The sequence below is a fragment of the Centruroides sculpturatus genome, unplaced genomic scaffold (assembly GCF_000671375.1).
Source record: "Centruroides sculpturatus isolate CEXI.00-Female unplaced genomic scaffold, Cexi_2.0 scaffold79, whole genome shotgun sequence".
NCBI classification, from domain to species: domain Eukaryota; kingdom Metazoa; phylum Arthropoda; class Arachnida; order Scorpiones; family Buthidae; genus Centruroides; species Centruroides sculpturatus.
The window spans coordinates 503,998-517,885 of record NW_019384415.1 but is presented as its reverse complement, the minus strand read 5'-3'; the positions used below and the strand labels follow the sequence as shown (position 1 = coordinate 517,885).

Here is a 13,888-nt window from a genome sequence, read left to right as displayed (position 1 = left end):
CCCATTTTTTGTTAGATTAAGAATCTTTAAATTGGGGTTTAAAATTATTATATTATTAATATTAACTATTTTTACTACACAATAAGTTGTCATTATTAATGAAAAATTATTAAAAATTTATGATAATAATTCAATTTTTGTGGGCCTTTACACTTGGGGGCCCCAGGCCTTAAGTTATTTCACTTTTTATCTGTTTAAAAAATCGAAATATGGAAGATTATTTCACTTTTCTTTTTTGTTTGTGTGTGTGTTTTCTGTAATAGGCTATATGATTGTTGAATCCAGCTTTAGATCGTCTAATCTTGAAGAGACGTGACGAAAATCGTCGTTTTTTAGAAAAACGGCAAGGAGTAGCGGAAAGTCGTCTGATTTATACAAAGAGACTGGTGAATTAGAAATCGGTAAATCTGTTAGATTATGCATGTAACCCGATAGAAGAGTGAATTCATTCAGCCTCGAATGTTTTAGCAGCAATGATATTCATGCCGATACCATTACTCAGATTTCCAGTACCTAATAAATGAATTTATCTATTTATAAGTAAAAATTGAAAGTGTTTGTAGAAGTAATTTTTTAAAATATCCTTTTTTGTGATAAAGTTTTAATACTTATTATTATAATCTAGACATGTTAATCCTTAAATATACTTGTATATTGGGCCACAAGTATATATTATATATACTTGTGGCCCAAAACTCCTTGACTTCTTCCAATGCGGCCCAGAGAAACAAAAAGGTTGGACACCCCTGCTCTAAAGTATTAAAAGTGAAATATTACAATTATATATAGCAGTAAAGAAATAATTGACAGACGTAAAATGCGCTAAAAAGTGAACAAATTTGAATTTATTTTCGGGTGAATCTAACTTTCACACATTTTAAAGAATTTAGATTATTAATAATGCCAAAATATAAATATTTTATAAATATATTCACAATTTCAATTTTATCCCCATTTAAAATCAAGTAAAAATGTAGTTTAAAGAATGATCACCTATAAGTATCTCCCATTCCACCCATTGGTTGACCAATGGAGGGATACATGGAGTTTGCAAATGTTCCATTCAGTGGTAAACGACCCGCTGATGGTGTAACCACAGCTGCTTGCTCCGCGGCTCTTCTTTGATTCCTTAACTTCTCCTCTCTTCTCCATTTTGCTCGGCGATTCGAAAACCATACCTAAGATTTTAAATATCTTACATTAAAATATAAAGCATAATATTAATTTTAATTCTCAGAAACTATACATTTCGGCTTTATAAAGAATTTAAATAAATAAATCACCTGTATCCGTGCTTCAGGCAAAGCGATCTTCTCTGCCAATCTCTCTCTCGCAAAAACATCGGGGTAGTGTGTCCTTTCGAATTCTATCATAAAATAAAAATAAAAAAAGGTCGTAACAGGCAGAATTATCTTTTAAAAATGAATTAGTCTGCATATTTTTAACGAGGCCAATCAAAAACATAATTGGATAACTCGTAAACAACTGAATTTAATCCTCTTGTAATATAAAAGACCCCGAAGAGATTCTTATAAACATTTTTAATTGATCGTTCTCGTTTCTTTAGAAAAATGATTAAAGTAGAAATTCTTTCTGTTAATTAACAGAAGCGGCAAAACCTGAGTAAATTGGGGAAAAAATAAATAATAATAAATAAATAATATATCATTAAACCCATTGCTATTTTTCCAATGAATGAGTTGAAGAGATATAATTAAGCATGTTATAAGAAAAATTTTCCATGTTGTTTGTTCCACAATGAGCCATATTTATTGCTGGTTTATTTAATTCAAAAATCCCCCTTTTAAAATTTTTTTATAAGAATTTTCTTGCGTATTAATTAAATAAACTGTCTCCCTTACAAATTTTATTAAAGTACTAAAAAAAAACAATAAAAATTTAGATTTATTTTTCAATAACTCTTTAGGGATATTACCCTGATTAACAGAGATAAACCCTTACGAATAAGGGTTATATCCCTGTTAACCAAGGTATTATCCTTAAAGGAATTATTGAAATTGTTAATAACAAATAAACCGAGATTGTTAAAGTAGCCTAAAATTATTTATTTGCTGTTAACAATTTCAATAAATCCCCTTTAGGGATATTACTCTCGTTAACAGGATAAAACCCTAACAAAATAAGAGTTTTATCCCCGTTAAAATCAAAACTAAAAAACAAAAATGATAAATAATTTTAGGCTACTTTAACAATCTCAATTTATTTCCATAAATATTGACAGTTCGAGTATAATTTTTTTTAATGTAAAAAGTATTTTCAGCAAATCATAAATCAATTTTACTTTTTTTCCTTCTTCTTCTAGAGACATAACGTTGCGTTTTTTACTCACTTAAACGGAAGAAAATCGATTGCAAAGTGGGAATTAATCATAGCGATGCAAGATAATGGAAATTATGGAAGGTTATTAAGAAGTCGAAACAGATGCAGGTTTTCTTAAGAAGCTTTTCTTTTTGCTTTTTACTCGTTGGCATGTCAGTTTAAAAAATCTTCTCCTGCTCTTCTTAATTCAATTTGCAGAACTTCTATTATTTTTGTAGACACTTCTTTAGTTTTGATCGATTCTACCCGATAATTACAGACTGTGAAATACACACGCTAACTCTACTAATGCCAGGTGATTACTAAACAAAAGCTCTCCGGGATTTCTGCAACTAAACTCTTCTCAATTTTTTTTAAAATAGTTTTTAGAAACCCGAATAAATTGTACTTTAAAACAATTTTAAAATTTTATTCAGAAAATTAAATTCAGTTGGATGTCGAGTCTAATTTGATTTTACAATAATTTATGCGGAGTTAAATTATAATTTTTTTTTACTAATTTATTAAAATTTTTATTTAAATTAAAGGGTTAACAGCCGAATAATAATCTTTTTAAATGGCGACATCAAACGAAACTGGTTTAACATGGCGCCATCTGTTGTCGTAAAATTTAAGTAATTTTAAAAGTTCGACTTTATCTTTTTTTTTTTCTATTTTTCTGTTTTGATTTTAAATGTTTCTCGAATTATTTAAGCATTCATACATATAAATATATAGATAAATTATTTTTAAAATGGGTAGAAAGCATTCATGCAACTACGGGATCAAGGGAACACCCTCAGCCGTTTTCTTGAACTTTCCCCTTGGTTGCCTTTAAATTCAGGAGCCAACAAGGGTTGCCTACTAGATTTAAAAGCAACCAGGAGGGAAAGTTAAGAAAGTAAATTTTCATTTAAAAAGGATAGCGACAATATTAAGGAGAGTCGGAGTAGGACTGAGGGAGTACCTTTCTCCAGCGCTTCAACTTGCTCATTGGTGAAGGAGGTGCGATTGCGTTGAAGCTTACGTTTCAAACGCATCCTCATTTGGGAATCTTCGTCTGCTGAAGAATTGTTCTCCGAATTGCCATCTGAATGAGCTTCATTGGTACCTGAAAAAAACCAATTTTTAAAAAAGTTCCTTTCATCCTTCGCCATTCTTAATTATAAATTTAATTTTTATTTCCACCAAAATTAAATTCCCATACACGAAAATATGAGTAAATACTCATAGAATTAAGAAATTATCGCGGTATTTTTTTTCTATCTGTCACGCTGCATCTCCTCTAATTAATCTTAATGGATAATGTGCCAAAGAGTATGGAGGAGGCACTCTTAATGTATGGGGAAGATTGAATTTCGCTCGGATCGAATTTATGGAAAATAAGAGAATTTATCTTCTGAATGATCTTTAAATGAAACCATAGTTTCCCATGGGCAACATGTCCCTGTGTAACAACAGATGGTTTCATTCTTATCTAGGGATCTGTTGCGGTGAGTAACCCAGGTGGTTACTGCTTTTATTTTCCATAGAGAAATAAAGAAAACATTGCATTTGTCATATATTTCCCCATTAGAAAAATGTTGAGTAACCCATTAAAAGATAATTTAAAAAGATAATTTTTTTGTTCATTTATTAATACAGAAGATTAACTCGAACCCACCTCTTACGAAATGAATTTGAACATCCAAACATCGTTCAAACTCCATACAAATTTAAATAATTTTCAATAAATTACGAAAGAAAATTGAATTTTTAGCATTAATACAGTCGAACCACTAAACAAACAACGACCACTCGCGTTTCCACCAGTGTCGGCTGTTCAGAGGTTTATACGGAAATGGTATAAAGCAACGAGATATTTTCGATTTTATCGTATAAAATGCGATTTTATTTACAACTTTTAACATTTGATATATAAAAATTTATTATTTTAAAGGGGGTTTAGTAATGATTACATAAAGATAAATAAAACTGCTTAAGAGTGTCATGAAAGAAGTCAGGAGATGATTTTCCAGAAAATCTAAAACATTTTCAGGAACATTTAGCTTAAAAACATTCCTAAATCCCGCAGAGAAGTCAGCTAAGAAGAACTAATTAGATTGGAATTATAATCCTGTAAAGAGGGAGGTTACAAATGTAAATGCACGTGCTCTTAATCTGCCTGAAAGTGGATTGTAACCCATACTGGGAGGTAAAAACTTAATTCCGAATTCGTCGAAATTTTTAATAGAATGGGGTGTGTAATTGTCTAAACACTGCGGGGGGCGCTAAGGAGTTGAAACCTACTGATCAGAAAGCAGGTAGATGTTCCCTTCAGCTATTTAAAACTTTTAAGCGCTTCAAATCAAACAATAGATGGAATTTCCCTGGATAATACTGTAAATTTACAAATCATTAATTAGAAACAATACATACTTCCGCTGTAACCCCTTTAGTCAATTGATTGACAGCTGGTCAAGAATGGATCCGTGTAAACTAATAATTTGGATTTTACACCCTTATTTTGTTGGTAAAAATCGATTAATATATATTATTTAACACCTGATTTATATATTATATATAAATTTAACAGTTTAAATAAATGAATAAACCGTTTATTTGCTTTATAATTTGCTTCGAATTAGCAAGGAAAGGTCGGTATATTTTTCCCCCTCCCCATTTCAATGCAAGTCAATCTTTCAGAAAGGAAATGCTTGACAGCGAAAAGAATGAAACAACTATAAATGTTTGAAACAAGATCATAGACTTGTAAAGGGGAATTCTTGTCACTCAGACGAGTGTCATTCATGCAACTGTCGAGAACCGAACGATGGTTCAAAACTGACACGCACACAGCATGATTTCAATGTTGAAACCTATTGTTCAAAGTGACGGGTATTTTGGAACATTTCTCTGTTAAACTTGCCTTCCGTTATTGAATAAAGAAAAAAATGAAAAACCGATTGTTGGATTGACTATAGAAGAGGGCAGATTTAAATTCAAGTTGGCATTAACTGAATTTTACGCGCTCATAAACACGGATAAAATCATTTATAACACGCTATTTAAGGCTAACTTCGTACTTTAAACTGTATTAAAAATTAATTTATAGATTATGTAAAGAGTTTTAACCAATAATTAAACTTAGTGTTTTAAATTTTAATATAATTATTGCAGAATTTTAGTAAAATAGTAAGTTAATTAACACGGCAGGGAGGAATTTATAATAAGAGAAACTATAAAAATTAATGGAAAAAATGGAAAAAAAGAGTAGAAAATATTCACGAAAGTTTAAATTTAATTATTTTATCAATAAAACTAAAAATAATTAACATTAACACCGTATAATTTACACGAAGAGGGAGAAATTTATTTTATTTTCAAGCCGATTATAACTTAATTTGGCCACGTTTTATATATTCTGTGATCGTCGGAACGATCTAACGACCACAGAATTATAAAATGTGATCGTTTAACACTCACTTAAACTAAAATAATTCAATTGGTTTAATTATCAACAGAATTTTCGTTTGTGACGTGGTTTAAAAAAAGTGCTGCAAGGATTAATGGCAACGTCCATTTACGAGTAACGAAAAAACAGGAATCTCTTAATTCTCTATCGATTTATGATAAGAATTAGTTTAGTAGGGCATTGAAGATCGTCTCGGATTCAAAATAAAGTTCTTCAAAGTAAGAATTATTTGATGAGACATCATTATTGATGTGAATAATGTAGATGCCGTTTGGATTGGGAGATACGCAATGAATTGCTTGTAAGATCTCTCGAGAATCGTTTCGTTTGCTCGTTCAACGGATTTCATTTCATTTCGACGTTTCTTTTGTGAAATATTCGGATATCGAAGAACAAACTTGACTTATTTAAATATAATTCAGTAATTTGCCTGAGGCGATCTTAAACGTTGACTTCCTTTCATTAAACCCATTGCTCTTCGTTCAGTTCAACTTATGTTTATCTTTTTATGAAAGTCTTCCTTAAATTTTTTTTCATTTAATTTACTTTTACTTCGAATTTAAAAAGCTAATATAGTAGTATTTTCGTGTATAATCATTAACAATTTCGTCTACATCCTCCTCTTTATACTAGAATTATTTAATAAATTTTCTTGAGAAATTGTGTAGAGTTTTATGTAGAAATTAAGTTATTGTTTCGTTTTTTAACCGTTTAGAAATGTTTATAAGTTCATTTGAATTACTTTCCAGAAAGATTAAATGCAGTTTTTATTTTTAAAATATAATAATAATTTCAATAATTTTANTTTTAAAAATTACTTCTAATAATAAATCAGAAATTTTTTACTAAATTATTTTTACATTATTTTACCACTAAATCAGGGTAAATCATTAAATCATTCAGTCATACGCACGCTGCGATTCCCAGCTTCATTTGCATATTACATAATTTATTTAATAAATTAAAAATTCTCTTATTTACTATTTATTTATTATTATTATTTCTTTTTAAATTTTATAGAATTATTTAATTAGAATTAAACGAAATTGTTCGAATCAACTGAAATATGAGAGCAAACGAAAATTCTATTCATTCATAAATACTTTCTCTTATTAAAAATTAGGCTTTGAATACAAAACAGGATATATTATTTAATTTAATAAAAGGGAAAAAATTGTATAATTAAGAAACTTTGCGAAAAAATTAATGGAAAATTTATTTATTAAAAGAAAATTTATGAAGTCTCTAACCTCCCAACCGCATACGAGACAGGCTTTCATTTACGAAATCACACTGAAAGGGTGGTCCAAAAGTCAATTAACCACATTCTGTTACGTAGTATACACATTCGTAAACTAAATTAGCGTGTTGAATTGGTTTTTAAGTACCTTTTCTGCGAGTAGTAATTTAAATAAGGCAGCAAGTTAAATTTCACATCGGTTAACTAACTTTGGAGCCAGGATTTTTATATAAAAATTTAATTATTATTCTCTAAAACGTATATTTGATTACTTTGCTTTAAATATTAATGAAATATTTCTCAAAAAATACATTAAATCTTCACTTATCACTTAATTCGTTACCTGTAAAATCTTTAAGAGTTGCTCGAATTGAATTAAAAATCACTTTAAACAGATTTAAAATACGAATTAGAATGTGTGCAATCTTTTCTAATTTAAAGTACTGTACATTTATTTACTTACTCAACTAATTCGAGAATTTATTTCTATCGTCATTAACGAATATACTTCCTAACGGTTCAGTTGAAAATGTTCACTTAACCAAGAAGACACTATTAATCAATCTTACCAAAGGGGGGAAGGAAGGAAGAGGAAAAAAACAGGATTATTATTGGATGGAGCCATCTTCTGTCGCAGATGTGCCAGGTTAAAGTAAGCCCAAGAAGCCGAAAAATTCGAGAATTTCTGCGAAATTTGAGTACGTTCGTTTGTCTATCCAATATCACTGAATTGATCGAAAAAATACGTCACTAAAACTGGGAAATTTACTGTTTATGGGTGCACTTCTCTGCACCCATAAACTATAGGCTTTTTAGCCTATAGTTTCTGGAAATTCTCTTAATTCCAGTTAAGCTGGCGTTTTTTAAAGGGTAAAATAAGCAAGACGTTTAATAAATTATAGAGAAATTTAATGCTAGATTTTTTTTAAATGTTTAATCGAGTTAGAGATGCTTAACGGATCGCATCAGTAAAGGATTTTAAGAAACGGTTTGCGCCTGAGATTAAGATTTTTTTTCGAGTGAGAAGCACGAGATTTTATAAAATGTGCAATTAAAAATACATATTTTATAAATTATAGAAAAATCTACTTTCTTTTCGTGTAAAGTGAGCGTTTAAGAAGTCGGATGACAAAAATCATCAGAGAAGAAACAAGTACGAAGAAGGTAAGACTATGTAAGAGAATGAAAATCTAATTAAAAAACACAAGTATAACGTTTTTTTTTTAAAAACAGGGAATCAAAATTTAGCTCAATTTTCCCTAAACAAAAGGTTTAAACATAATTTAAGGCCCTACGGAAACTTATTTAAATGGAAACTTATTCTACATTAAAAAAAGCAATTTTACTAATTTAATTCACATTTTCGTTTAATTTATTTAATCGATTAGCTTAACAAAATGAGTAAACTAAGTACAAACAAGGCTAAAATTGGACGACACTAAGCGAAAAAAATCTAATTAAAAAAAAATAAATAAAATACCTCGTAATAATAATTTTCACTGCTTTCCAGTAAACCCTAGAAGCATTTACTTCTAGATAATATAATAAATTTAATGATTTCTTAAAATTTGATAGGCTAAATTTATCCCCAAACCTCCATTCATTCATCTCTTGTCATTCTCAACAAAACAATTCCTCTACGACTTTTGAATTATGAACAATTGAGTTCAGAAAACGCAAAGATCTCATTAAAACAGCGAACTTGACTCGCTTTATTCATAAAATAAATGAACTGAAAGGCATTTAAACTGAAATCTCATATTATTTTTCGAGTGGAATATAATATAATTTAACCGTATGTGATCTATAGTAATATAAATCAAAGGTTTATCCAGTTTTTTCCCCCAAGGAATTTGCATAATTCCCCCGCTTGTAAAAAGGTATATTTTTGATTGTTTTATTATAATATTTTAAGTCTATCTCTAACGTTGGTCCTTTATCTCTTCTCATTATAATCCCAAAGCTTATCGATCATCGCATTCCACAAAATTCAATTTTGTTGTTCTTGATAGAATTGTAAGAACCATTCTTGCAATTGATCTCTACGTTTTATTGTATTTTCCAGCTTATTTATATGTAAACTTACAATTTATATTCATGTAAAGGCTAATTCATCATTTTGTTAAGAGAATTTCGTATGACCTAACCAGATATCGAGCCGATCGTTGGTAAGCCAATTAGTGTTTTTTGGGGGGAGTAGCAAAAAATAATCTTAAAATTTTAATTTTAATTAAAATTTTTGCTCGCTTACAGTCTTTTCCTTAATTTAGATTAAGTTGTAAACGCTAAATATAATTAATTCTCTCTTTTTTTAATGCGAAATTTGTTGAAGACACGCAATCTGCATTGAAAATGACGCTATTGTACACGTAAATAATAAAATTTAACGAATTAAAGCTAAACTGAAAATGGTAAAAATTATGGCTCTGTGGGTGGCGCTTATTGATTATGATGCATAAATTGCATATAATGCGGTGCGAAGCGAGCGCAGTCTGCTAAAGAACGTTTCAGAAATTGCTTGTGGAGCTAAATTCTCGGCTTATCTTTCATCTCAGACGGCGCCTAGAAATCTTTTTCCTTTAAAAGAATCCATTGTTTAATCTCTTGTGTCGATTCCGACACAGGAAAAGGACACAGCGGTCGCCTCTAAGTCCGAGCGTTTAAAGTTTAGCGCGCCTTTTGCTTCGCAGCAGAAGAAAGAAGGCAAAAACCTAATCTCTTAGTTGCCACAAGATTCCGAACTCGGACCGCCAAAAAGGAGAAAACTTTAGGGGTTTGCTGAATACAAAATGGAACAATGGGCAAAACAATCGAAGACATTGGGTAGACCCTTTGCAAACTACCCATTTATTCAGCGCGTGAACGATGCTAAGCCGTAAAAAACAACTCTCTTTTAAGTACAATAAAACTTAAAACCTGCAATGTGCAGGATGCCGTGAATACGTCAGGATTGGTGTAAGTCTTTTCTGGGTTTCCATTACCGAAGTGTAGTGATGTGAAAAGTCCATCTGTCCCTCTCTCACCTGCATTTGTACGTGGGCCTGTGCACACTTAGTGCCCCTAATTGCAACAAGCCTCTTATCCTCTCTGCTATCTTCCTATACATTGAGGCACTTCCTATAATATAGGGCGCACGTTATTATTCTGGTCAGAAAACCAGGCAAACAATTCTATTGATCTGAAAGTAAGAATCGGAAAGGATTAAGCTCTATTCTCCCACGGTCCTCACCCTCCATGTTCTATGTTTATATATGACTTTTAAGTTGTTTGCGTCATTTTTTTCGTCTAACTACAATAAAGCATAACCGCATAAATAGGGGATTACAGTGTTGTCGGGTGTAAACACCATGTTCTACAATAGGCAGGAAGAGGTCGACCGATAATTATTATTGTTGTATATCTATGTCAGTGATACCGAGCCAAATTTGTGTCCTACTTTAACAGGTTTGACTTGTTAAATGCGGCTTCCTTTAGAGGGTTGCTAGGAATTAAGACAATCGATTAGTGGCTTTGTAATTTCGTATTCGTGTCTTAAACTTATGTCAGCCGAGAACCATTAGAAACAAAAATGGTTCTTTTTCTATTTCCTTCGTGTTCGATTAGAAAAAAAAACAGGGGAAAAAGATGCGGAAAATGAAATAATGCGAACTTTTACTAAGCCCCTTTTGTTGCAGAATTTTTATAATGACAACGATTTTCTGTTTTCTTGGATGTGGTTGTTAAACGGGTTGATGTTCAACCAAGCATACATAAACTTGACTGAGTCGCGATATTAGTGGCTTGGCTTCGTTTGATTCTTCTATTACAAATAACCAATTTATTCTTTCCAATCGATCCGTCTTCGAGAATTTCGCCGTTAAACAACAAAAACTTGTGGAATATTTTAAAAAATGCGAGCACCTACACGCGCAGAAATTACAAATCGGTGTCTTTGACCTCTAACTTGGCTAATTTTTGAGTACTATACTCAGCTAAACCATTTTCTCCCTTCATAAATGGCGAATTAATTAATGTAAGGATCGATCATTTGATTGATCCATTTAAGCGAGATCGATTTATTCCAGCCGCAAACACGCGGAAAAGAAAGAAAGGAAAAAACCAGCTAAACTCTCGAATCGAATTGTCTTAAACTATCGTCGACTTATCGATTTATTATAAAACAAAGTATTTCTGCTAGGTTACCGCGATTCATTTTGGTCAATGTGTGAACGACACCATCGCAGGAAAGTGCCGCATCAGCCATAAACCGCCCACCGCTCCCTCCCCCTCTTGCATCCCCATGGGTGGGAGAATCGCACGTGATTGTATTACATCCGGCCCCCCATACTTGGTCAGCGTTGATATAATTTGGCAAATTGAATACTTGGTCCCGTATCCCGTAAGACACTCATTAGCACTTTGTTACAGGAGCGAGATGTAGAAAGAGAATGCTCGATTCCGATCGATACTTTAGCCGTCGGCAATGCTGATGGCATGCGAATAGAAATACCTACAGACAGCAACAGAGATGGCCTTTACGACAAAACACGCGAAAATCGAGTAGGCAATGTCTCTTCCAGCAAGGAAATCGAAGCCGGGGCTATATTTAGTGTGACCAGAATATTGATGCATTCAAGGATACGCTTGCCATTTCTTGCAGACTGCCATTCAGTCTACGACCCGCAATAACTAAAATCAAACTAAGTTTAAATTCTCCCTTCTTTAGCTCCACAATACCATAAAAATTCACTGTATAAACCATCATTTCCCATTCATACCACTGGGTTTATTTCACAATACCCATTTTTCAAATAATCTTGATTTTATAAATCTTATTAAATCCTCCCACTGTTTAATATTAATTAAATCAAAGAATTCTCTTATTTAATGTTGATTAAATCAAAAAATGCTCCCTTCCATCTAAAAAATCCACTATATAAACAATTTCTCATTCATATCATGACAATACCCAAATAATCTCGATTTTATAATATATAGAATCTTATTAAAATCCCTATTTAATGATAATTAATCAAAGAATGCTTCCCTTTATATAGTATATACTATAATGGTGCTGCAAATCAACGACTAGTATAGGTTACTACGTGAATGGAATGTAAATTTATATTAGTTCGGATCGGTTGATGGAAGTATGGTGGATATAATGATTTTATAATGTGTTTCGATTAAAATTGGAGATTAGATTCCATAAAAGCTTATCAATATTTTGACATGAAACAGTAAAATCGACCAGTGGAAATTATAGTACACCAATTTATAATAATGTAAATGGGTAAGGTAAAAACACGAATATAATTCCAACCTAATGAAGTGAAATTTATGTTATTTGCTTAAATTTTTAGCATGAAGAACAATTAAATTATCTTTTTAAATGATAATTGATGATTTAATAGTTAAATTTATAGTTTTTCTCATATAAAAATGACTATCTTGATCCATACGAATACCCAATTCCTACGAGAACGCTACATACGAAATTCTGAATTAAGATTTTTTTACAACGAATTAATTTTATGCACCGAAGGTTCCTAAATTTATATCTTTTGCAGAAAGTTTACGTAACGTAAGATCACGTGGAAGACTTTCCTCTACGGAGAAGCATCCCTTGCGCATTTAATTTGCCGAGTATTTTTCTCATTGTATAAATGGTAGAAATGAATAATTAGTTGAATTCGAGCGATAAATTTAATCACCTTTTCTACTCGACGAATCTTCGCCGTGTTGTCCATTGCATGCTGTCAAATTAGGGGTACCCGTTACAGCATTGCCAACAATTCCCGCTCCCGCAGCACTTCCCAGACCCGCTGGTGATGGTGCGTGTGGTACCCCTGGTGTGAGATGAGTTGCACCAGCTGGATACCAGGGCCAAGGTTGTCCGTTGAGCATGCGTATTTTTTCGTAAACAGATTCCGGTCCAGCAACTGTTAATTGTTGCTGATGTTGTTGCTCCTTCTGAGCGGCAAGATTACGCAGAACTCTGTTGATGGATGATACCTGAAGAAATATATAAACTCATTTAAATAAACATTTCTTTTGTATTCTTACCACTTATTTGATTTATTAATTATATTTATTGAAATATAAACATTAAAATCGTCGTGACGAAACAATTCGTTAAAGTTTCTAAACTTCTACTTTTAATTGCTAATTTTAAAAAGTTTGGTACAATTTATGTATATAAAATAATCACAAATTTTAAGGTTTTTAATTATATTTTAAGGTAAGGTTCCTTACGCTAACTAATTACTAGTTTAAGTTTACCCTTCGCAAATTCTATAGTAAACAGTCGATTTTCTGGTTGAATTTGTCAAGTATTTTACTTTTCTTCTCTGATTTACCAGAAAATCTGGTTTAGAAGGGATAATAATTTTAGTTTTAAAAAACATTTTCAAACACCAAAAAGGCATTTTCTCGTTTGTCTGTTCAGTAAAAAAAATGAATAAAATAATTTTTTTATCCAAAAATCTAAGGTTAATTAATTAAATATGCTAAATTTGATTGCGATTTATCTACAGACCAAAATAATTATTATTGTTCAATTATTTATGTAAATTTGTCAGGCTAGAGGTATTATAAGGCTTATATAAGCAGGTGACAATACATCGCAGTTTGTCCGGGATTTCTACTGTTTCTAACCCCCCCCCCAAAATAGAAAATTTTAAATGGAACCATTTTATAAGTCGATATATAAATAACTTTTTAAAATATAATAATAATTTCAATAATTTTAGACCCATTTTCCCACTCTGTCCAGGTTTAGGCAATGAAGAGTATGGTCACTAAATACAGGTCTACAGATAATTTTATCGAATTTATTTATTACAGAGCAAAACAATTAACACAGCAGTTTAAGCTATCAACAATAGAGCTTAACA

The 13,888-nt window shown here is 31.3% G+C and overlaps 1 protein-coding gene across 1 annotated transcript in view; it reads right to left on the bottom strand.

The window, feature by feature from the left end:
* Window positions 1-861: 861 nt before the first annotated feature.
* LOC111619157 (paired box protein Pax-6-like) overlaps window positions 862-13,888 on the bottom strand; it is a 32,308-nt gene continuing 19,281 nt past the window's right edge. Inside the window, exons 4-7 of the mRNA XM_023360835.1 lie at window positions 12,707-13,007; window positions 3,287-3,430; window positions 1,284-1,366; window positions 862-1,178 (exon numbers count right to left, since the gene is read on the bottom strand). Coding sequence (XP_023216603.1) covers window positions 990-1,178; window positions 1,284-1,366; window positions 3,287-3,430; window positions 12,707-13,007 — 717 coding nt within the window. The 3' untranslated portion in view covers window positions 862-989. The remainder of the gene's footprint in view (window positions 1,179-1,283; window positions 1,367-3,286; window positions 3,431-12,706; window positions 13,008-13,888) is intronic.